The 25,765-nt window shown below is 46.1% G+C and overlaps 1 protein-coding gene across 6 annotated transcripts in view; it reads right to left on the bottom strand.

The window, feature by feature from the left end:
* The window catches only part of PRKCE (protein kinase C epsilon), a 498,780-nt gene that overhangs the window by 34,362 nt on the left and 438,653 nt on the right, over nt 1–25,765 (bottom strand). For all 6 annotated transcript variants that reach the window (XM_047852658.1, XM_047852662.1, XM_047852659.1 and 3 more), the window contains one exon: nt 2,886–3,024. In XM_047852658.1, the coding sequence (XP_047708614.1) occupies nt 2,886–3,024 (139 nt within the window). The remainder of the gene's footprint in view (nt 1–2,885; nt 3,025–25,765) is intronic.

Genomic DNA, 25,765 nt, shown 5'->3' with positions numbered 1-25,765 from the left:
GTGGCCCATGTGTGCTCAGCCAGGACGGCTCTGCAGAAACCACAGAGCGGCCCTGCCCACCCTTCCCCAGGCCCACTCCAGAGCCTTCCCTTTTGGGGAGGCATCTTTTGTAAAATTCCTTTCGGGCTTGGCCCTAATTTTATGCTTTCTCACCAGCTTGTCAACAATGGAGAGGTGAGAAGGGCAAGGCTTCACACGCCACGGGAGGGCACCTGGTACGGTGGCTACCCCCTTGAATTGGTCAGAGCCCGGGTAGAAGAGAAGGGCAGGCATTGGGTCTAATGGCGCCAGTCATACCCAGGGCTGGCTGCCATTTCCTGGGGAGCACGCGCTGGGCATGGGAAATGGAGAGGGGGTGAAGTGGGGGCTAGCCCAGGTCGCACGGTGGGAAGGGAAGCCTTGGGGAAGAGCTAGCACCAAATGAGCTAGCGCCTCATTAGGTGTCTCTGGTTTCAGGGTTAACCCAGGCGCCTCACAACCCCTCCCTGTTTGAATAGAGGCTTATGGTTTCTCAAGCATTTCCATGCTCTAATCTCATTAGATTCTTATAACACCTTGATGAGGTAGGTAGGGCAGGAATTGTTATTCCTATTTGAAAGATGAGGAAGCTGGGGGGTTGAAAACATTTTGTGACTTGGTCAAGGTCCCATGGGGGCATCAGTGGTCAAGTCTAGCCTGGAAACTCAACTCTCAGGACTGTGCTTTTCCCACACTGCACGTGCCAGCAACAGTGATGATGGTGACAGAGCTACTGCGTATTGTCCCAGTGCTCACTGTGGGCCAGGCACCAGGCTAAATGCTTTAGAGGCATAATTTCATCTAATCTCCCCCGTAGCCCTTGATAAAAGTAGCTATGTCTCTATCAGTTGTAATTTGCCTACAGGAAGACCAGGGATTGCTTTTGGCATTGCACACATAGTGGAGATTCTGTATCGCGGACACAAAGATGGAATGGGAAGGAACAGTGTCTGCGCCTCCTTATAGACAGAGAGATCAGCCCTATTCATTGTGACTCTCATCAATGGACTGCCTTTCGTGAAGGTTGTGTGGGCATTTTGTTCATCATAAAGTGAATGTTTGCCTTGGGCTGGGTCCTTAACTACTATGCTGTCCTGTTAACCCTTTGTCTCTGGCATCAGCTTACAGAGGAATTGGAACCAAGTATTCTGATGATAAGAAATGAATGAGGAAGATGGTAAAAAAGAAGGTCCCAATTGAGAGCCCTCACTTTTGCTGATTTCTCCTCAAAGATTAAATTCCTAGTGTTCCTGCTAAGGAAGATATTTTGAAATCTCTCCTTTCAGATCTCTTAGAAGATAAAGGTCCTAAGGGAATTCAACTATTACTTACCATCCTCACATTTCTCCTCAGGCCCCCCATGTCTTGTCCGGTCTGTGAAAAGTCTCTTCACTGACCTTCCCTCACTCTCTGTCTTCTGAGCTATATTGCTGTTGCCTGTCTGTGTCCTGGGACAGGTGTGAGAAACCTGGACACCCTCCAATGGAAAACTCTTAGTGGGTCTATAGAGCCGACAGGAAAAAGACCACTTTCCTTGGTCCTTTTTCCTAATTTTATCTATTACCATAAATAGCTATATTATTTTCCTTTTCTGAACAAGGCCAAGAATATTCTCATCCCTTCAACTGTGTTCATGGTGGAGTGTCACAAGTTCAAATTCATTTATTCATTCAACGAACCATGACTAAAAGCCTGATCTGTGGTCTGGTTCCTGGACTCAGATTAGAAACACAGCCTCTGCCCTAAAGGATTCAGAGCCCAGGGATACTGAACCTCCTGTACTTCCCTGCCCCCACCCCAATCTTCCCTGTTGTTTTCGGGAATGCTTCCCACTCCCTACCACCAAAGGAAATCCTGCTGATTCTTGACAACTTAGTTAATCTACCAGGTGCTCCAAGAAGACTCCCCTTATCCCTGAGGATACCATCTTGTCTCTCATATCTATTTATTCTGCTTAATTAGTTGTTTACTTATCTGCCACTGCCTCTAGACCAGAAGTTCTTTTAGGAGAGTGATGAGTGTTTAGCCAATTCTTTATCCCCACTTTGCTTTGTGTCTAGCAGGTGCTCAAACAATGCCACTGAAAGGAAATGAAATCTGAATGGGCTAACACCTACCCACCACGGGCAGTGCTTAATGGAGATTGGTATTTCCTTCCCATCTTACATGTGTCAGAACCCTCAAGTCCATTTTTATTAAGCATCTGTGATATACTTCGTCCTAAATTGGAATCATGTCACACTAGGTATCACTCAACCTAGGTAAGATTGATTTGGAGAAATTCGAAGCAAATACTTTATGAGGAACAAAACATCCAGACAACTTGACAAAAGGCAGCCCATCAGTAGGGCTCCCAGTGGACATCTCTGATCTATTTGTATCAGATATACATATAGCTTTCCTCTTCCTGCTTGACCCTGTGCACGTGCTATGCAGAATCGCCACACCACTAGGAAGGGCAAATAATTCTTGGTTTTACTGTAGGTGCGTTACAGCTAATGAAGAAGCTAACTGCTGCCTTTATCGATGGTGCCCCTTTATTCCGGTTATTAAGAAGTGAAAACAATGATAGAAGTTTACAAAGTTCTCTTAGTCTTACTTTCATTGGTAGTTCTGGACTGAGAGGGAAGGACCTGCCCAGGTTTGGGGAATGGCCTGTTCACAGTTTGCCCAGTATCTCCCTTATCACCGTCAACTTCCTTACGGAGAAATCAGCAAACCTTCTACCTTTCCTTTTCTCCCTCCTCCCTCAGAATCTATCCTAGTTTTCTAGAGCCTTCCCCCAGCACCAGTAAGTGACCCCAGTGCATGGGAATGGATCCCTGCCTCTGCCCTGGTGGAAGAAGGTGGTTAGCACATGGTCTTACCTCGGGTGCGATGTAGTCAGGAGTTCCACAGAATGTGGTGGTTGTGACGCCGTTCAGAATCCCCTCCTTGCACATCCCAAAGTCGGCTAGCTTGCAGTGACCTTCTGCATCCAGAAGGATGTTGTCCAGTTTCAAATCCCTGCAAGAGGGGTCAGACCCACATGATTAGTGCTTCAGCCACCCCAATATGGTCTTCTTGAGTTGGAGAGATGTGGCCACCTCAGGGAAATCTGCGATAAAAAGGAAAACCTTTGAGGAGGCTTGACCTGCTGGCAACCAACCTCTGTCCGGGGCTCTTGCCCAAGTTGAGCAACCCCTAAAGGTGCCTCCATTGTCCCCAACATGAGAGGGGAGCTCCTAATATGTCAAGACTACTGTGGTTTAATAAAATCAGTAGCTATTTATTGAAGCCCTACTATGTGCTGCAATTCAAATTATTTAGACCTTGATATGAGAGAGAGAAGCAACTTATCCCCCTTCCTTCATGGGTTAACCATAGGGATCAGTTGGAGGGACAAGACTAATGCGTAGTAACACCGATGACTCAGATAAAACCACAGAAGGATCAGATGCTACTTTACAGGACACCGACTATGTGAGCTATTGTGTTTCATGGGGAAGACCACTGACAGCAGCTGCAGTCTGGGAGAGCTTCAGAAAAAAAAGGACTCTCAAGAGAAGCTTGGAGAGATGGTTAGGTTTGGAAAGGGCACAAAAAGAAAAGGTGGGAGGGAAGGGAAAGCCAACACAGCAGGTGCAAAAGGCAGTGAAAGGACCAGAGAATTGGGCTCCAGTGAATGGCGGGGCAAGACAGGCAGATTGAAACCAACCCCAAAGAGCCTAGAATGTAAGAGGGGTTTGAAATTCCTGCTGAGGACAACGAGAGACCTGCCTGCATGAGCACGATCTATTTGTAAGATCAGTCTTCTCTGGGCAAGCAGGCAGAGGGGGGAAAGGTTCTGGGGACAGGAGGGAAGACACACTGGCGGCAACAACCAGGGCCTACAGAGACCAGGTGGTTCCTTGCAGTGAGTGAGGGCCACAAAGGGTGGGTGGGGGCCCGCTGGCCTCAGTCAGTGTAGCTCTCTTGCATCCTGCTTTACAGTTTGGGGTTCTACATAAGATCCTGTATAAAATCTGAAGTTCTGGATAAGAATTCCCCTACCAACCAAATCTGCAAACCCCAACCCTGTCCTGTAGAAGAACCCAGACTGTCAGATGGAGGTCCTCACCCTGGACCTCCCTCAGCATCCTCTCTGGAATGGGGCCAGGGTCTTACAAAGAAGGCCTATTGCCCCACACACAGAGCAAGAGGGGCCTTTCTCACAAGTCTGCTGGCATCTGGATTTGAACTTCAGCCATCATCAGAGATCTGGGCCTGAATGCAAAGGTGGGGCAGGAAACATTTCAGGGCCTGCCTGCTTTGCACCCACAGCCCTGTTTCCGCTTACAGCTGGGACTTCTTGAGAAAAGAGAAAGCTCATAAAATATGCTGTTCTAAGCAGATGCTTGTGAACTAAAGAAAGAACAGGGAGCCCAACCAAGCCACGCCACTGGGACTGGGCTCCTCGACCTTCTACCCTAGCCACTGTGTGTGGTCAGGGCTCAGTTCTGGCTGGGGTGGGAGGGAAGGGAGAAGAACACTGACGTGGGCACAGGAAGCCTGGGTTTTAATCCCTCTTGTGGCATGGCCCTGGTGAATTCACCTTGTGGGTCTGTTATCTGGTCTATCAAATTGGGATGACACTTTCCTGCTTGTCTAAAGGGTTGAGATAGTACGTGTAGAAGTAGCAGGCCTTTATACCGTTACACCCACTTCCTTCACAAGGAAACTGAGTTGGAGGGGAGTGGGTGTTCTGTCTGCCCATCTGAAAATGTTGGCGTCATCAAGAGGTGAACCTATGTGCCCCACTGAGTTACAACCCCTTGCTGCTCCCTAATCTAGTGTTGCCTTGTCAAGGCCCACACGCATGCACCATGGTCACCATGGCTACACTTGCAATTGTAGCAGCAATAAACAAACATGTGGAAAGCACCTCTGTGGTCTACAAACCACATTCATGTTCTGAACAAGGGTTCAGAAGAACAGGCTTTGCTATTATCGTGGCAGCGGTAAGCAAGTGGAAGCTGGAAAGAGGTAGGTGATTTCTGGAAGGTGACAAGGGGGTTGATGTAACTAGGACTTGAACTGGGTCCTCTGCTCTAAAATCTGGTGTTCTTGCCTCTGTGTACTACACTCCTCTACCTTCCTGCCTTCCTGTTGGTGGTCTTCTTCCAATGCCAGCCACCAGCCCCAATTTAGAAAGGCCCCACCTGCACCCTCTCAAGCCCTCTCTTTTAAAGCCTTGTCACTGGAAGGGTGCATTCTGCTTTGTACGAATGGAGGAGATTCAGAAGATTCCAAGCCAGCCTGAACTTTGCCCTTCTAAAAATTCAACTCCGCACTTCCTTCTGCTCAGGATTCCTACTCAGGACAAGAGAAGGTGGAATGTCTTTCTTCTTCCTCTTCTGCTCTCTGCCTGTCCTAGCCCTGGCCCAGGTACACACTGTCCCCCTGCTTCTTGCCTCCTCTTCTCCCCGAGGGAAGAAGCCACCCCATGCTGAAGGCCCAGGGGGACCACGAGGGCCGAGTATGTTCTGTAGGCAGTCCACGGGCAGCTGTCCCCTCTGCCGTGGGGAAGGGAGGCCCCAGGCCAAAGCACATCTTCACACTGTCCCACCGCTGATGCCAGAAACCCTGCCACTACTCACCTCTTCAAATTTCCCCTCTGCTGTCTGTGTTTCTCTAGAGCTCTGCCTCCCCACATGAAACCATGTCTCATGGAAGAGATGGTGACTTAAGTTCCTTTCCTCTGTGACAGGGGAGACTGGCGCAGCTGGAAAGTCCCCTGGGGACCAGAGATGCCACAATTAAAACTTTATTCCCCTGGGGGTCTTCAGTCTCTTTAAAAAGAAAACTACCCACACTGCTGGGACTAAGCCTGCCTGGTGCTGGGCTCTCAGTGAGTTCTGAGTGGGGTTTCAGTGGATGGCACAGCCAGGGCCATGTTTTGCTCAGGCAGAGGAAAAGGGAGAGAACGCCCTTCTCTACAAGGGCGTAGGGGCCCAGGGCCCTTCATGGAAGGTGGCGTCCCTGGAATTCTGCTTGTTGAATGGCTGGCTGAGGGTGGTGGCTCCTCTTGGTTCTCCCTCCCTCCTCCTTGGCCGCACTGCTGCCCCAAGACCCCCCGCCTCCCCCTCCACTTTCTACTTGCCGTTCCAGCCCCAGGATCTCCTCACCTGCTGGCTTTTAGTGCTGCCTGTTCTGAGGGGTCTCTAAAGCTTCCCTGGGAAAGAGGTCAGAACAATGGTTTCTCAGCCTTGCTGGCTCTGAGGCCCAGCTTGCAGGGCAGGGTGAGTGGGCTCTTCTCCTTCCTAGGTGTTCCCCAGGCGCTCAGGTCAGGGGCCGGGCACATAGTGGGTTCTCATCGAACTTGTTGACTGATAGCTTTGCAAAGAGGGATTTCTGACTAGATATTAACCCCCTTATCAGTCCTCAAATACAAGGGCAGGGTACGTTTGAGGACTGGGGACATTTTTAAAGGAATGGGGTCATTTTTTTTAATAGTGGAAAAAAATACAGCAAAATCCTTTCCCCTATATATGAATCAATATGACTAGCTTTTACTTATTAAATTAATAGTTTCAACACTTTAAATAGACAATGCCTTCATATGTTCTAAAACCCAAAGTATAAAAAGGGCATACATAACAATAAAAATTCTCCCTACTGCATCTGTTCTCCAGACACCTCTATTTTCCCCCTACAGGCAACTGCATTAAAAAAATGTTTAGGGGCGCCTGGGTGGCTCAGTTGGTTAAGCATCCAACTTCGGCTCAGGTCATGGTCTTGTGGTTTGTGGGTTCGAACCCTGCGTCAGGCTCTGTGCTGACAGCTTAGAGCCTGGAGCCTGATTCGGATTCTGTGTCCACCTCCCTCTCTGCCCCTCCCCTGCTCATGCTCTGCCTCTGTCTTTCAAAAATAAATAAATGTTAAAAATTTTTTTTAAATGTTTATGTTTGAGAGTGAGCAAGGGAGGGGCAGAGAGAGAGAGACAGAGACAGAGACAGAGGATCTGAAGCAGGCTCTGAGAGCACAGAGCTTGATGCAGGACTTGAACTTACAAACTGTGAGATCATGACCTGAGCCTAAGTCAGATGCTTTGACTGAGCCACCCAGGCGCCCCAGGCAACTGCATTTTATTCATGTCTTGTGTATCGTCTTGGTCACATTTTACGCATAAATAAGAACACTTCATGTCCCCCCTTTTAACTAATCACGACCTTACTACATGCACTGTTTTGCGCGTTACCTTTTCCATTTTATATGTATTGGAGATCTGTCTTGGCACATAAAGAGGCTATTTTTTGTGGCTGTATAACACTCTACCATATTTATTGGGGAACGTTTAGCTTGCTTTCAATTATCGGGCTATTACAAACAGTGCTGCTGTAAAGATGCTTATAAATATATGAAGGTAACCGTACATGCTTTCTAGGAAGGAAATTTCTGAGTCAGATAGAACGGGAATGTAGATTTTGATGGATGTTGCCAAGCTGCCCTCCTTAGAGGTTGAAGGATTTACACTTTTTAAAAAAATGTTTATTTATTTTTGAGAGGGAGAGACAGACAGACGACAGAGTATGGGCAGGGGAGGGTCCCTGAACTGTTAGCACAGAGCCTGACACTGGGCTCAAACCCATGAACCATGAGATCGTGACCTGAGATGAAGTTGGACACTTAACCAACTGAACTACCCAGGCACCCCAATGATTTACACTTCTGTCAGCAGTCCATGATAGTGCCTCCTTGCCAAATGGTACATTATTGAGTTTCTGGTAGTCTGACAGGTGAAAACAGTGAGTTTCTGGTAGTCTGATAGGTGAATACAGTATCTCAGTATATTCTTAAGTTTCTCTGTAAGTTTGAATATTTTTTCATACGTTTAAAAGATACCAGTATTTTTTTTTCTGTGAACTGTTGTTGTTTTTATTTTATGGTGTTTGTTTCTCATTGTTTTTTTTTTGTTTTTTGTTTTTTGTTTTTTTTTAAGGAGCTCTTTCTAGATTAGGAAGTGAAATTTGAGTGGCAGAGGAATTGCAAATTCTTCTCCCAGGTTAATTTTTGATATTGCTTATGGCAGTTTATTTTATGGTTTTTGGATTTTATGTCTTAATTTGAAAGGATTTACCTCTTTCAAAGTTAATAAAAGCATTTTCTCAAGATCCCCCTTTGTACTTTTCTGCTTTCATTTTATTAAAAAAATTTTTTTTAATGTTCATTTGTTTTTGAGAGAGACAGACAGAATGCAAGTGGGTTGGGGCAGAAAGAGAGGGAGACACAGAATCCGAAGCAGGCTCCAGGCTCCGAGCCGTCAGCACAGAGCCTGATGTGGGGCTTGAACTCACAGAGCTGTGAGATCATGACCTGAGGCGAAGTCGGATGCCCAACCGACTGAGCCACCCAGGCACCCCTGCTTTCATTTTATAAACAGAAGTCTTTTGACGTGTTTGGAATTTGGCCTGATAAAAGTACGAAGCAGAGATCCAACTTGGGTTCAAATCCCATAGGTTGGATAGTTCATGGACTGAAACACCACTTTTTCAAATGCTGTTACTAGCTCTCCATAAGCATTTGGACTTATTTCTGTACTCTTCCTTTGATGATGTTGATCTATATCACACTTTTTAAATTACTGTGGGTTTATAAAACATTTTCACATCCAGTAGGGCTGATCCCCTTTCTTAAAATTTCCTAGCTACTCTTGCTTGTTTATTTTTCCATATGAACTTTAGAATCATCTGTCTTGTTTTTAAAAAAAAATCCTTGTGATGTTTTTATTGGGAACATGTCTAAAGCTATAAATTAACTCAGAGAGAATTGATATTTTTATGATGTTGAGTCTTCCTATCCAATAATATTGTTTGTCTTCCGATTTGTTAAAGTCTAATGTCCGTGAGGGGCATTTGAAAGTTCTCTCTTATAGATCTTGTGCATTTCTTGTTCTATTTAATGGCAGCCTGCTGGTTGTCCCAATACCCCTTCGCATTTTCTTCCTTAGTAAGAGAACGTTGCTGCTATTATTGTTGTTGTTGTTTTTTGAGCCCTGCTCATAGTGATGTAGCTATAAATTGGGACTCAAAGCCTTCCTTAGAGCTGGGTGTGGTTATGTGACTATGTTCTAGCCAATCAACTGTGTGAAGTCGCAAAATGAAGAAACTTACTCTTCTCTTTCCTTCCTCTCCCTACTGCCTGGATGAGGATATCATGCCTGGAGAATCAGCAGCCACCTTCGACCATGAGGAAAAGGACCAAAAGCCCCAGTAATGGTGACTGGACTTCCCATCTCCAGTTAGCATTCATATGAAAAAGAAACTTGTATCTTATTTAAAGCACTGTTGTCTGGGGTTTATATGATAATTACAGCGGAATCCACTTCTAAAGAATGCAAGTTGTTATTGTCTGTTTTAAATTCCAATTATACATGGGGTCTTTTCTTGAGGGTGCCTGGGTGGCTCCGTGGGTTGAGTGTCGAACTCAGGTCATTATCCCAGGGTCGTGGGATTGAGCCCCCTGTGGTGTGCTAGGCTGAGCATGAAGCCTGCTTGGAATTCTCTCTCTCCCTCTGTCCCTCCTCGTCCCCTCACTACCACTCATGCGCTCTCTCTCTCCAAAAAAACTTTTTTTTATTAAAAAAATTTTTCCTATTATAAACGAGGTCTTTTCTTCCATCATATTATTTATCTGGTTGCATATGTATTTACTAGTTATTAATTTCTGCTTATCATTTTATGCCCTGCCACTATACTGAATGTTTTTTATTTAAAAAAAATTTTTTTATATTTTATTTATTTTTGATAGAGGGAGACAGAGAACAAGTGGAGGAAGAGGGAGAAGGAGACACAGAATCCGAAGCAGGCTCCAGGCTCCGAACTGTCGGCACAGAGCCTGATGCAGGGCTCGAACCCACAAACTGCAAGATCATGACCTGAGCCGAAGTCGGATGCTCAACCAACTGAGCCACCCAGGCACCCCAAATGTTCATTTTTGTAAAGGAGTTTTCCAGTTGATTCTCCTGGATTTTCCAAATCATCTGTCGTTGCTGATCATTTTTACTTCCTCCTTTTCAGTGTTTACATTTTTAGCTTACTTATTTTGCCTAATTGTGTTAGCTAGAACCTGAAGAACAATGCTAAATAACGATGGTGATAGTGAGCATATTTGGTAGTCTCTGATTTTAGGGTGGGGTCCCTCCCAGCACTTCCTCAGGCAGAATGCCTTTATCATAGCCCTTGTCACTTGGTACCTGACTGAAGGCGACTAGACCTCCATTAGACTGAAGACTTGTGAGAAATTCCATGGAAACTCCCTTTCTCTCCCAGCTTCCAGAGGTCCAAATGAGGTGTGGGGAAGAGGGTAAGGAACAGGGTGTACAGTGCCCCCCTCTAGTCCTGGGTTTCTCGTCCTTGGAGCTGGATTGACATTGGCAGCTGGATAATTCTTTGTTGTGGGGGGCTATCTGGTGCATTGTAGGAAGTTCAGTAGCAACCCTGACCTCTGCATATTAGATGCTATTATCAACACCCCCCCCCCCCCAGCCCTGCCTAGTTCACAAGGCCCCAGATGGCTCTAGACATTGTCACATATCCCCTACAGGACCTCTGGTGGACTGTTACTGCCCTAATCTAAGTCTTAAACAGTGATCAAAGCTCCAAGATGGTCTGGCCCAGATCATTAAGCCAAACAGGGATTTGACAGCAAAGCTATCAGGAAAGGGTGCATCTGCCTGGAATGTCCTCTGCCATTTTATCCTGGGAGACAGGAAGCCTGACCACACCAGCCTTGCGGACATTTGGTATACCATCAACCAATCTTTTTAAATGTCTTAGGAAATCGAGGCTCACCCACACGTGCATGGCTGGTAAGAGGAGGTGCTGGGCTTATGCCACACAACTACCGGTGACCAGCTTTCAGACCAAATGTAAGATCCGTAAGCTGTAAATCTCTGCTGATGGGACTCCAACTTCCTTTGGTCTTATAAAGGTGGGCTTCATGGTGAGAAGGGAAATACAGAAGCCGAGAGGTCACAGCTGCTGACAGGGAAGGAGTGATTTAGGGGCAGGATGGTATAACCAAGGCTCCCTTGGGATAGGAGCACAGATCTCTTCCAGAAACTCAAAAGACAGTCAAGAAAATCTCAAATATCTTTGGGACTCAGTTTCCTTATCTGTAAAATCTGGGTAACAATTGCCATGATTAAATGATGTAACCCATGTGACAGTTCTAGCATAGTACCCAATACATGGTGGTTACTCCAGGAGTAACTAACTATCTCTAAGAGTCTCCAGGGGTCTCCAACCATCATTTCTTAAAACACACATGCCCTGTGAGGGCAGGTGAGTAGGTCCCTAAAAACTCTTTGAGAAGTACTTATTACTTCCTAGTGTGTACACACCACAGAGATAGACTCTGTAGGGCGAAAACTACAAAGTATATGTAACTATAACATACGGGGGAAGTGTCAAATAATACTTGAGAGATGGAAAGAGACTGAAACTTTTAGTCTAGTCCACTGAAAAAATCACGGATTCCTTTCCCCTGGGCCTGGGGAATGACACCTCGCACGCACCGAGGGGAATACCAGTGCCCCAGGGGAGAAAGCAAAGGTGGAGGCCACGGTTTAAGTAGTAGGGGGTAGAGCAGCACAGGTGTCACTAATCAGGATTGATGCGACAGCTTCCAGACCCTCAGCAACCTTCCCAGGCCCTTGGGGGTAGGCGCTCTGCACAGCCAGGGAGCAGCTGTGGTAGCGGCATGAATCTGTTCCTGTGCTTTGTGGCTCACTGTGTGCTATCACACACCTTATCTCTCTTTCTCCCAACAGCAGCCCCAACTTGCAAAGAACATGGCGGCATGGCCCGGCTGGGGGTGGGGGAGGGGGGAGCACCAAGGCTCTTGAGGTGAGCAGGGACCTGAACAACAGAAGCTGGGTGGAGTCCAGCTTTCCTCCCGCTGTGCCTCAGCCATCTTATTTGAAAATCATCCTTTCCTACTTGTGACATCGTATTTTCCCAACTTGGCAGATCCCCCAAGGATAAGGGCCAGAAAACTCTTCTGTAAACCACAAGCATTTAGCAAAGGGTTGGCACAAGTTCAGAACTTTCACACATAAGAAAAAAATTGAACAAGGGCACCTGGGGGCGGGGGGCGGGGGGGCTCAGTCAGTTAAGCATCCGACTCCTGGTTTTGGCTCAGGTCATGATCTCATGGTTTGTGGGATCAAGCCCCACACTGGGCTCTGTGCTGACAGTGCAGAACCTGCTTGGATTCTCTCTGCTCCTCTCTCTCTGCCCCTCCCCCTGCTTGCTCTCTCTCAAAATAAATAAACTTAAGAAAAAAAAAAAGAAAAGAAAAAGTTGAACTTTTTTTTTTTTTGCTTGACTTGAAAACTCACCCCAAAGGAAGAGACCCATGTGCCCCCATCCTCATCAACCAGGCTCCATAAAATTTAATGCCTTCATTTCCCTGGTGCTACGCTCACTGGAATATTTCTCTGGCATGCTAATTCCACAAAGCTCAGGCCTGAATGCCACACATATGATAGCAAATTCTTCCATTTACTTGAAGATAAGAGATTAGAAGGATTACTTCTCAGGATGCCAAATATTTCAATCACCAGAGAGCAGGCCCCTCAGGGGAGATTATGAAGAAACTCTGCTTGTTTTTGGACAAATAGTGGAGACTAGCACATGATTGTGGTTAATCAGATGGGAATATAGGCCCTTCTGGCAGATGTCGCTAAACACCTTCGTAAATTTAACAACACATTTACAAGAAAGACAAGTTTCCCCTCTGGGATAGCACACTCTCCTTGACACTGTGGCAAATGTTGGTGACCAGCTGATGTCCTTTCTCCTGGCTCCTTCTGTGGCAGCCACCCGAAGCACACCCAGGAAACCCAAATCACTCAAGCACCACACCAGGCCAGATGGCACTGCAAGCATGGAGCCTGTAAAACCACCCTTCATGCCTTTCACCAAAGAGAAAAAAGCAGAATTTGCTGCAGAGTCGAGGTAAATGATTTAAAAATTCTTCACTGCTATGCTGATACCTGAGCTGAGAGTCAGTGGTAATGTTTCACTCCGGGCCAGCATGCTGGGAAATCTCTGAGTCTTTCCATAGGAAAAGCTCAATAATTTAGGACAAAACAATTAACTACATTTTTTCCCCCAAATGCTTTTGCCCAGGCTCAGCATTAAATCTTTAAATGCATTATCTCATTCAATCCTACCAATAGCCTAGGAATGTGGCAGGACTATTGTTATCTCCATTTTATTTATTTATTTATTTATTTATTTATTTATTTATTTATTTATTTATTATTTATATGAAATTTATTGTCAAATTGGTTTCCATACAACACCCAGTGCTCACCCCAATTTTAAAGATGAGGAAGAAGGGTCTGAAGGGTTATTTACCTAGCCCTGGACACACAAGTGGGGAGTGACACAGTGGATCTGCCTGATATCAACTCCCATGCTCTGAATCACTTTGCTATGTTGTTTGGCGGTGGGGGGGGGGGGGTGTAGGGAAGTGTGGAACATTGTATTTATAGCTGTGCTGCTGTGGGATTGACAGCACAGTTGTTGCTATTGGGGTGATGGTTGTTTCTGACTCATGGCAACATGGTTATAAGATGTAACTGATAAGCTAGACCATGCTGTTTTGACCAGCAGGCCTTCAGCTACTATGCTGACCTCTAGAAATCTGAGGGGTGAAACGGTACTCCTTTCGTGGCCAAAATAAATAGCCTGGGGCTGTACCTGGACATGAAGGCTTGGAATCGAAGCACTGTAGAATAACTTATCTGACCGCATGATTGTCCAATTACTTTTTAAAATTTTTTTTAAGTTTATTTATTTTTGACAGAGTGTGAGCATGAGCTGGGGAGGGGCAGAGAGAGAGGGAGACACAGAATCCGAAGCAGGCTCCAGGCTCCAAGGTGTCAGCACAGAGCCTGACACGGGGCTCAAACTCACGAACTGTGAGATCATGACCTGGGCCAAAGACGGGCACTTAACCAACTGAGCCACCCAGGTGCCCCGTCCAATTACTTTTTTAAACCCACAGTCGTGAAAGCAAATTCTTTTTTTTTTTTTTTTTAATTATTATTTGAGAGGCGAGGGGAGGCAGAGGAAGGGAGAGAGAAGGAGAGGGAGAAGGAGAGGAAATCCTAAACAGGCTCCATGCTCAGCATAGAGCTTGATGTGGGGCTCAGCCCAACGACCCTGGAATCATGACCTGAGCTGATATCAAGAGTCTGAGGCTTAACCAACTGAGCCACCCAGGCGTCTCATGAAAGCAAATTCTTAAGCTTGACACACTCACAGACAATATCCTGACTTCCACCGAAGGGAAATAAGTCTTGACTTGTGTCCCCAGCCAGTGGGATGGATCCCTCAGACCATCATGACACTTACCCCTGGCCCCCCCTATTCCTCTCCAGGTCATCAATCAACCTGCACTGGGAAATGGCTATTTATGGGCTTTGGTGTACAGACTGGGTCCAAGGACAACGACAACCTCAAGCAAATCACTTCTCTGAGTTCACTGTCCTCAAATATGAGAAAAGACGGCTGGATGAGTCAATCCCCAAGGACCTTCTCGTCTGAGATCCTGGGAAGTGAAGGCAGCTGGAGCCCATGAAGTCTGAACTTGCAGTCCTGGCTGTTGCACACCAAATGTGTCCCTTTCCACTCTGGAGCAAATCTCTGCCAGCAGGCGTTTTTATAGAAAACGTAAATCAGACGACGCTCTCCTTCCGCTTGCATTCTTTAGAGGCGCCCCACGAACATGCTTCCTGGCATAGTGTGCAAGGTGCTTTGGGGTCTCCACCAGCCTGGACTATCAGCCTCATCCCTCACTGTACTCCCTCATAATCCAAACCTGGGCCTGGGGGCCTTGGGTGCTTCCCAGGAGTGTGAGCCTGTCTCCTGCCTCAATGTCCTGGCTATAAGGATCTGCCTCCCACAATGGACACCCCATGGGGGTTGCTGAGATGTCCCCCAGTTGCCAGATGCTCTCTAGCTTCTCAATACACATCCTCCATCAAAGGATGAAAGAATCAGTGAGCAGGGAGGGAAATTTGTGAATCATGGCCCCAGGCAGCCAGACGGCCCGAACAAATGCTTTCAGATAATATATGGAACTATTAAAACATGTTATTATTAAAAATTGTTAAGGCCAAAGGCAAACCATCAGAGGCAGCTGATTGCATCCGTTCTCCCATTACATTCAGGAAGAACCCCTTCGCTAACGCAGCAGCTTCCATGGCAGTCAGAGGGGAGCCCCAGACCCTCGCTCTGGCTCTGGCACTGGCCCTCTCCTCCCTCTCTTTTGCCGCCACCTTCCCATCCGTCCAGCCCCACAGAGGACTCCGACAGCACTTTCCTGCCTTGAGACCTTTGCCAGATCGCCGTTCCGTCTCCCTGGAGAACAGACTCTTCATCACTAGGGCCCCTGACTTGATCCCCATTCCATAGGCCTCTCTCTGGCCACGGTCTCTAAAATGGCCCACCACCACTCGTCCCCCACCGACCCTGACCCTCATCTCTGTCACTATAGCCATTCCCTTCGCGGCAATGACCACAGCCTGTAATGATGTTGCTTGTTTATTTCCTGGAGTAAATGGTTTTCCCCCGCATGAGCTCCATGAGAACCGGGGAGGTGTCTTTGTGTTCCCAGCGTGGTCCCCAGAGCCCTGCCAAGTGAGCCTGCACTCACTGTTGGCTGAGTGTCTGGAGGAGCCGGATCTGTGTTAAGTCCACCTTGGTGAGGGTGTAGTTAATGGCATGATTACAAACCCTAATGCACCCATTGCCTAGATGGCCCTACTGTGTAACGTTCCATTATGGTTGCCACTCAGAGTCTGCCTTTTGTAGCAGGCCATGAGGATACTGAGAGAGAAGACAGTCCCTGTACTCAGGGTCTGGAGGGAGAGGTGGACATGAGGCCAGAATGCCTGGCGTGGTAAGTTCTACACTAGAGGGACAAGCAGGATGCTACTGCTGCCCTTAGAAGGTAAGGGCTGCCGGCCTCGCCTTTTTTGGGCCCAGCGATTTGCAGCTCAAAATCCGGCCAGCATTCTGTCATCACAGAGAGGGCCACTCCGGCTAAAGGACCAAGAGTGACCCTTCTGGGGGTGTGTCGGGAGCCGAGCGGAAGTGGACTCTAGACCCTCGTGCCCAGGACTCCCAGACAGGAAGGCCAGAGCGCCACTCTCCGAGCTCCTTGGGCAGGGCGAGCGGCTGCCCAAACGAGGGCAGTGTAGGTCTTCCTCGTCCGGCCACATGGGCAGCCGCGTGCTAGAAGAACGGTCAGCGCCTCGCGGGTCACCTCCACCCAGATAAAGAGCTGAGGGAGCACAAATGTAAGTCCGCACAAGTGGAGGGGGATGTAGGGAAAGCACGTCTTCCTGCAAAGTGGGGGTCACCCAAGTTACTTGGAGGATAGCAGAGGCCTCGTGCGAGGCCAGGGAGCTGAAAGTGGACTGACCTCTGAGGGGACAGAAAACAGATTTTATTAGTCTTAAAAAAAGGCGTCTTACATTTGTATTTGTTTAATTTGGCCACGCAAGGGATTTGCTTCTAGGACTATGTGGTGCTTTTCAGCTGATCAGAACCGTTAATATGGGAACGTGCGCGTGTATATGCATGCATACATGCTGCAAGGACAGCGACAGGGCTGTGCTCGCGCCTACACGTCTCCTTGTGGGCGTAGACCTGCAGCTAATGGACGAGGGCACAGGCCCACAAGGGGGAGGCAGGCGAGGGAGATCCCTCCGTGTCTTCAGGGAGGACAAAATCTGGTGGAATTTATAAAGCAGACAGCCTCCATCACTCCACCTGATGAATACTGAATGGGCCGCTACCACGCACCAGGGAGGTCCTGGCTTCCGAGTGAGGGCAGGGGTCTCCCAATACCTCAACCCGCCCATGCGGAGTCTGAGGTGACTTGGAGACGTCTAAATGGATGCCGACCAAGTGGTGAGAGATGAAGGTTTGGGCTAGAGAAATAATGAGCGTGGGTGAAACAGTCTGAGAAGAGAAGTGGGTTAAGACTGGTCTGGGAGCAAGGCCGATATTTAACGGGACAACCAGAGAGGAAACTCAGGAGCCTGGGGAGTCCGGAAGCCCACAGAAGCCCAACTATCCACCTCAGGCTCGGAGAGATAAAGGCACTTGCCCTTACTTGTATTTATTGAGATTTTCTCTCTATGCTTAGATATTCCAATGCATACTCAGAAATGATGATGATAAGTTGTATTTTTCAAGAAAATACTTTCCAGATCAGTAGAGGTATCATGGGCCAGAGTTGGCCCAGTGAACAGCTTTAGTAAAGAACAGAATTGTAAACCGCAAATCCGCCAGTGGGAAGAAGGGAAGGGATTTCCAGGATTCTGCTCAGGGGAAAAAGGAAAGAAAGCATCATCTCTGCAGTGACCCCGGGAGATCTGCCCGTGCACAAGACAGCAGCTGTCTCTGTGCAGGAAGAAGCCCCGTTCAGAGACACCCCTGTTCAGAGACACCCCCCCGCCCCCCCCCCCCGAGCTCTGTGTTCTCCAGGAGCCTCCCAGTCTCCAACCAAGATGGACCTAGTGCCTCCTTCTCTTCCCAGTTAGTGGATTTAGAGAGAGCCCAGCTCAACAATAGGGCAGTTTCCTGAGCCCTCTCGCTTCTCTACTAGCCTACTGCCTTCTGGGTGCCCTCCATGGACTCTTCTGCTCCATCCGAGGGGGCCACTGTGCTCTGGATATTTCTTTGCTTCCTTCTGGTTAGAAATCACCTACCCCCAGGGCACCTGGGGGGCTCAGTCGGCTAAGTGTCCAACTTTTGGTTTCCGCTCAGGTCATGATCTCATGGTTCATGAGATTGAGTCACGTGTTGGGTTTTGCCCTGAGAGTGGGCAGCCTGCTTGGGATTCTCTCTCTCCCTCTCTCTGCCCCTCCCTCCCTTTAAAATGAATAAATAAACATTAAAAAAAAATAACCCTCCCCCAAACAATAAAACCCTTTGAATTAGTTGCAAATCTGTTCAATGTCACTGAGCTAAGGTGGGCACTTATGCCTTGAACTCTAACTTCCCCCAGGGAACCTGCCTAAACTGAAGACAGGACTCTGGAGAGTTAGTAGAGAAGATGGGGTGTGGAGCGGGGGGCAGAGCTTCAATACCACGTCTCAAATCCTGGCTGGAGGGGGCCTAGATCCCTTCTAGGGGCCTCTGGCTTACCCCACCTCTGGGTCCAGCCTGAGCCAGCTACTTCTTTTTATTTACCCCTAGGAACATCCTGGGAGGACTGGATTTTCTTGATGTCATTCAGCTAAAACTCAGGGTGCTGCTCATCCCCTGACTTCGCTGGCAATCACCAGCTGCCTTGATCTTCACACTGGAGCAGGCTGTTTGGCCACAGATGTGGATGAAACAGTACTAAGTTATGTCCAATGGAGGGAGGTACTTAAAAAAGGTTGACTCATCTCTGCCTTGGAAAAACGTGATACCCAGCTTTTAAACAAAGTCTCTTTCATTACAGTCAAGGTCATGGATGGGTAGTAAGGGCACGGGGTACACACAGAGCATAGTGGACCCCCAGATTGAGCAATAGTGTTACTACTCTTGAGCTAGCACGAGGGTGTATGAAAGCAGCAATTTCTACCTGCACAGAGAACATCTTTTAATTTGGTTTTGAATGAAGCCAGTTTGTGGTGTAAGCCAGCTGGCCAGAGAGTGGTCAGACCAAGTGAGATACTGATGAGGTCTATGAGAGGAATAGTTTTCAGCTAGAAAGCACATTGTTTGACCAAATTAAGCACAAAAATGTGCAATCTGTGGGTGTTTCAGATATATGACAAATAAGTTCTCCAAATATTCTACTCCGAAATAAATTATGACTTGTGAATTTATTCTAGCAAGTGCTGTGGCAAAAACTAAACTGTAGTGAAAACTAAAAAGGAAGTGAACATGGCTGTGAGGATGTGCCCAGGCAACCCAGAATTCTCAACATCTCCCCATCCACCTACAGCTCTGCATTATACTAATCATACTCTATGCTTTAGGATACACACACTGCATTATCTATGTGCTTTATTACGTATACATAATAAAGTATACAGTGTTATTCACATAGAGACAAATTAATATTTGTAGACACAGATACATACAGAGACGCTGGGAGCTATGTGTTGCCTGTATATATACAAAGACATATATGTGTAATAAAGTAGTTAACATGTTGTGTGACAATGAGTGAAGATGTAACTCTCTCACATATAATCATACTCGGTACTTTGTTGTGTGTATAATATGGTATATAATAAAGTAATATATATAATAAATTATATATATGTAATAAATATAAAGTAATGATAAATACATATGACATAGAGAGATATGGGGAGTTATACATTACATATATATATATATACACAAACACAAAATATATATATCATAAAAAGTAATATAAGCATATATGTAATATATATGTAATAAACATGTAGCATGATTAACATATGCAATATTTATTTGTATATGTATTTATATTTATATAATTCATGTATGTATATATGAAACGTGTATACAGTGTATGTTTTACATCACGAAGTTTAAGTGACTTGTTAGATTACATTTGGTGTTGTTGGTCTCTTTCCAATTTTGCAATATATTCCTGCCTATTCATTTATGGTAACAGAGATGGAAACAATTACTCTTGAGGCCTTAAGAGTACACAAATGCAAAATCTGTCATCTTATGAAGGAAAAAAAAATTCACTCTTTTCATGCACTAACAGCCCCAAATGGAGGTTAATTAAACAAATGCTAATTTCCTAATCTGTTGAAGACTGTTAAATAGTTTTTATTGCCAGAGATTAGCTGTTAAGATATATATACCCACAACCATACCTGCTCTTTTTCAAAACATAAATGTTCGGATTTGATGGAAAATCACTGCAGGGCACAAGTATAAACTATAAAACAATTAAAATCATAAATCCAAATGGCAGCGATTCCCAGTGAGTTTTACAACATTACACTAAGCCGCTGCCAATCTGAAAAGCTGTGCCCTGGGCCCTGCAGGTGAGCTGGCTGGAGCTGGGTCAAGGGACCGGCACAGGCAGCTTCCGTGAGAACCCAACCCAACCCAGGCTGCAGTCTGTGGGACAGTGGGATCATTAACCCCGGGGGCTCAGGAGGTCCCGGGGCTAAGGCTGCCCACAGGTTTCTAGCCAGCCTGTTTTCCTCTCTGAGGAAAAAACATTCATTCGTGCATTCAGATATTACGGAGCAACTGCTCTGTGGCAGGTACTGTTCCTGGCATGGAGGAAACAAAGTCCCTGCCTCATGGAGCTTACCTTCGAGTGTGGAAAGAGACTTCAGCTAATGTAACAATAACTAACGTGCGAAGGGATGCAAATGCTGGGAATATTTCGGGTGGGATTAACTCTGGTCCATGTCCTTATCTCTCTTCCGTGAAGTGACGAGTATCGAGCACCTTCTAAATGCCTAGCCTTTGTGAGAGGACCTACGTGAGACAGAATTCTCACACGTAGCCTTTGTCACTCGCAGGTGAACCCGGGAGAAAGCTACCTGCTCGATGATGGTATTTGGTGAGTATTTACTAGCGCACCTCATGTGGATGATCTCATTTAAGTTGCCCCCAAACTCTCTGGAATGGGCACCGCCACACTCCCATTTCATAGATGATGAAATTGAGGCCTGGAGTAGGTGAATACCTTACCTGGAAGCCCACTGCTAGCACTGGGGTGGGGACAAGGATTTGCACCCCATAGACCTAGCTCCTAACCACGCCCTGGGGGGAGGGTCCTAAACTGGGTGGTGGAGACCATTGGCACTGGAAGAATTCATGAGCAGATGCAAAGAAGGGCCCCCATCTGCTGCACTGTCCATATTCTCCCTTGGCTCTGGTGCCAGGAAAAGTCAGTACATACTGACAGCTGGGTTGTTCTCTGGAGGTCTCACGTCAGGGTCACCCCAATTTCTAGTCCAGTAGGTTGTGAGGTGTGGTCGTCTAGCCCTGACTTCTCAATAATGGCATTTCATTGGCTTGTCAGACTTCATTTTTAATGGTCAGCCAAAGATCTAGATCTGGGGCCTCTGGAAAACTGGTTAAAGATCAAAGGCATAAGGATTAGGAGACATTTACCAAAACAGGGACTATTCATGATCCCACTTAAGGATTAATAAGGCAAAACTGCCTGAGACCGAGCAGGAGACTGAGACATCTCACAGATACGAGTCTGAAGATTACTCTGGTTCTGACTTACTATTAACGATATGTGAACACAGTGACCTAATCTCACTGAGCCTCAGGTGTCTCACCTGTAAAATGGGGATAACAATTACTCATTTCAAAGGCTTACTGTGACGCTTAAATAATATGTAAAAATTCATTACGGTTCCTGGCACAGAGTGGGTGCTTGACAAATATTAGTTCCAATTCTCCTTTGTGAGCAATTTCCAAACTTGATCACTGAAACCACTCATTTCTTACTCTTCTCTCACCTACAAAAAAATGACTGTCTGCCGCATAGATTTGAATGTCTGGTGTGTGTGTGTGTGTGTGTGTGTGTGTGTGCGCGCGCGTGTGTGTGTGTGTTGACTGACCACATTACAAATGACACTGGAAGGGAACACCGCAAATGGTAAACAACCAGAGGGGGAAACCAGAATGAAGAACTCGGAATTACAGAGGGGTAGCTGTGCCCTTGTTGCTTAGACTTTATCTCCCACAATAGCTGACTTTGTGTGTGTGTGTGTGGGGGGGGGGTGGTGGTGGTGAGGGGGGCACCCCCCGTGTGTGAGTTGTGGAAGGACACGGGACACCAAAGTCTGGCCAGCTTGGTACTCCTGTGACTTTTGAGGCAGAGGCACAAAGGTGAAGGGACTGAGCTGACCAGGCTGTGGTTTCTTATGGTCACGTCGACGAGGCACGGCTGTGTCCAGCCTCCTTGATCCCTGCTTATTTCTGATTTTCCAGCTTGCCTGTTGTATCTGTGAGCTGCCTCCATTGCTATCCAGCAAATTCCCTTTTTTGTGCAAATTAGCCAGAGCTCTGCTTAGCTAAGTCCCCCATCTAAGCCCCCAGACCCAGGCCAATCTAAAAACCCCTCAACTCATTAGCAGTAGCAAGCTGCCTGTGATGACAGCCACTCAGCCTCAAAGGGTTATAAACTTGGATCTCAGGAGCCGGACCAGCGTACTCTGAGAATGGAGAGAACTTGCTGGTCCTCGTCCATTCACAAGTACCTGCAGATCGCCTACCATGTGCACACAATGGATTGAGAACAGGGACGGCTGCTGGGAAGAGCAGTCAAGGGCAGCAGAACAAGCAACACCAAATTCAGTACATCTCCAAACTCTAAGAGAAGCCTGGAATGGGTGGAAGCCAGTCAGTGTGTGTTGACATGACCTGAACATCCGAAAGCTGAGAGGTTGGGATCAGATGCTAGCTTATGGCTCAAGCTCTCTCTCTCTTTTTCAAAATAGACTACACAGCTGTTTCTACACCAACTCCAAAATAAGAGAAAACATTAGGCACACGATTAAAAACCCGGAAGCAGAATCGCTAGGGACACTGTGTTAAGAAGATTATAAGGAGGCACTTGTTGGGATGAGCACTGGGTGTTATATGTAAGTGATGAACCACCAAATTCTACTCCTGAAACCATTATTACACTATATGTTAACAAACTTGGATTTAAATAAAAATTTTTTAAAAAGGAGGTTCTAAGAATCCAGGGTTTTAGCAGTACGGGAAGGAAATATCAATGGCAAATGTTTCAGGGCAAGGACCAATGATTTTAAGCAGAACAGACCTGGAAGTTAAATAAAGACACAAAGTTGGAGCACAGAGCTAATTGGGAAGGCCCAAATCTGCAGGCTTTCTGGCCTGAAGCCTTGCTCTTTCCATACTTTGCCCCTCAACTCCTAGGCTAAGGGTCTGGAGGCCTAAAATAGCACCAACCGTCTCTAGGTGTTAAATAAAGCTCAGCAATAATACCCATATGGCAAGGGAGCTCACCTAGAGAAGCCTATTAAGGCCAGGCCTTAAGGAAAGTAGAATTCAGAGAGGGGTCTTCACTCTCGGGAGCCTCTCCACCCTCAGACATCTACTCTGCTGGCCTCTGCCAGGAAGGCTGCCACAGAGGTATTATCCTCGGGGTGAACGCTCCGGAAAAGAGGGAAGGGAATTCACATTTTTCAAACTGTTACCACAGGTCAGGTTCTGTAGGGAGACCCAAGGATACTAAGAGAGTTTCTACTGGGAAAAAGCTTTTAACCTGGCCTTAAAATGGGAAATATATATTTACGTATCAATAAATGTCAAATACGAGGTGTAAATAGTAAGACTTTTGCAGAAACTGCTCTCTCTGCCTACAACACTCTTTCTCTCTCTTCTCTGGCCAGCTTCCATCACTTACTTCCTGAAGGAAGCTCTCACAGGTTCCCCCAGTTAGGTTCCGTCCCCCTCCTAAGGGGTCCCAAGGTGCCTGGATCACCCCTGGCATAGTATTCACGACAGTAGAATCTGAATGCCTATTTCTTTGCCTCCCAAACGAGGTGCAAAGAAGGATGAAGGCATTACACTGAGTTCACCACTTTATCCCCATATGACCCTGCACGGGGCCTGAGATGTAGCAGGCACTTCAAAAAAAATCTGTTGGTTGACTAAGAATGAACACGGGTACTAAGAAGAGACTCAGAGACATCTCTGTGGGCTGAAGAGGGTCAACTTTCAAGACAGCAGGCGCTTTGGAGTATTGACTAAAGAATGAACCATTAAGTAATTTTCTTCTGGAAACTTAGTGTTGCCTGTGCCACAGCTCAGATGTCATGCTGATAATACAACCCTGCCTGAACCCGCTCTACAAGAACCAACCTGCTGGGTTATTAGTACCCTGGCTTGGCAGCTGCAACCCCGTTGCTTCCATCTGCCATGCTGTTTGCACAGATTAACTTCCTTAAATAATTTTTAATCATTTTAAGCAGGTACTTCACTCAGACACAATGAAGACACGTACAACTTGATTTTGATTCACACTCCATTTTGTTATGGCAGTAATCATGTATGGACTGGACTTTGATTTTCATACCTATTTAATCCTAATGTGAATTACGAATGACTCACTGTCCTAGGCTGAACATTTGTTTTTCTCAGTGGATCCTTACTTATGTGCCTACTAAGGGTCCTTGCACTGTTAATGCTTTGTTGTGTGTGTGTGTGTGTGTGTGTGTGTCCACATTTATAAGCACGTGTGAACTTACAAGAAGGGGATTATCAAAGACACTAAAAAGTAGAAAAAGTCCATCAGTTAGTTGTATTTGACTAGATGAAGTCAATGACCAATTCATTTCCTTCCTGATGATATATAGTTAACCATATTCAGGGAACTGACTTTCCTTCTCCCTTCCTCCCTTTAAGTCCTGCATGGCAACAGCCAACCCCCAGTCCAATATACCAACTTCAGAAAAGATCCCTTTGTTCCAGATAAACTGGTTCCCATCAACTCAAACTTTTATTTTGAACTCAGTCACTGTTACCAAAAATGTCCCCTCAAAGTCATTACCTTGTTCATTTAATGACTGGTTCCAAAGAACTTTCTAGAACAACACAGTATACCAGAAACTAAACAATCTTCTTTGTTAACCATGTGATGGGGACTATGCCTATTTTTCCTTTCTAACAGAATTTGGATTGTTGAGTTCTCTTGGATGAACAAACTATGGAACTGCTCATCAATTAATTTTCCCAAATATTCTTCCAAAGGCATTTTTCCTAATATTTAGATACATGTCAAGGCAAATCAACTAAATGCCAATTTTTCTAGAGTTTATATACGTCGGTAAGACTAAAGTATGGCAGTGAGGAACTGGAGAAATTACTAGAGAGAGAGATCATTGAGCAATTAGTGGCTGAAGTGGGCAAGACACCTTTGCAAATAATTACCCAAGTGTCCTATTTGTGCCCCAGTGGCAGAGTCCAAGTGAGACATCCCTTTTTTCAGAAGAGGTTTCACTATGTGTAAACGGTGTAACATCCACCATATTTACCAGTTAAATGGAGGTTGCCAGTGGAGAAATATTTTTAATTGTGTAGGGGCACCTGACATTATATAAACAGGTAACACAATCATCCTTATCACTCGCAACACTGACTGTAAGGAGCTTTGCTAGATGTAGAAGATCAGAGAGCTGGAGGAGTGGTTCCGGTCCTTAAAAGAGTTTGTAGCATGCCCAAGTTAGATCAACGAGTGAAGTTTTGGTATAAAGAATATGATCTCTTTCCTCCACCCAGAAGCTCTAACATAAATATAGAGCCATGGATTTACATGGTCATTTTTAACACAAGCAGGAATTTCCAACTGGTGAATGAACATAGGGCAGTGTCAAGGGTACTGATCAGATAAGTTTCATAGAGGAGGGGGATCTTGATCATATTAATATCAGCTTATCAGGTTAGTATTTAAAAAGAAATTCTCTCTAGATAGTTGCCTATTCATATTCCTTATGACGTCTAAATATACCATACATTAAAATGAGAACAGCATCCACTGTTTGACACTAATCTCTTCATTTACAAGCAAACATTTTATTAACAAATTTTTTTCTTATATGTTTTTATCTGTTTTTGAGAGAGAGTGTGAACAGGGGAGAGGCAGAGAGAGAGAGAGGGAGACACAGAATCCGAAGCAGGCTCCAGGCTCTGAGCTGTCTGCACAGAGCCCGACGCAGGGCTCAAACTCATGAACCACCAGATCATGACCTGAG

The sequence above is a fragment of the Prionailurus viverrinus genome, chromosome A3, assembly GCF_022837055.1.
Source record: "Prionailurus viverrinus isolate Anna chromosome A3, UM_Priviv_1.0, whole genome shotgun sequence".
Taxonomy (NCBI): domain Eukaryota; kingdom Metazoa; phylum Chordata; class Mammalia; order Carnivora; family Felidae; genus Prionailurus; species Prionailurus viverrinus.
Note: the sequence above shows the minus strand (reverse complement) of the source record. Positions and strands in the feature narration are given on the sequence as shown.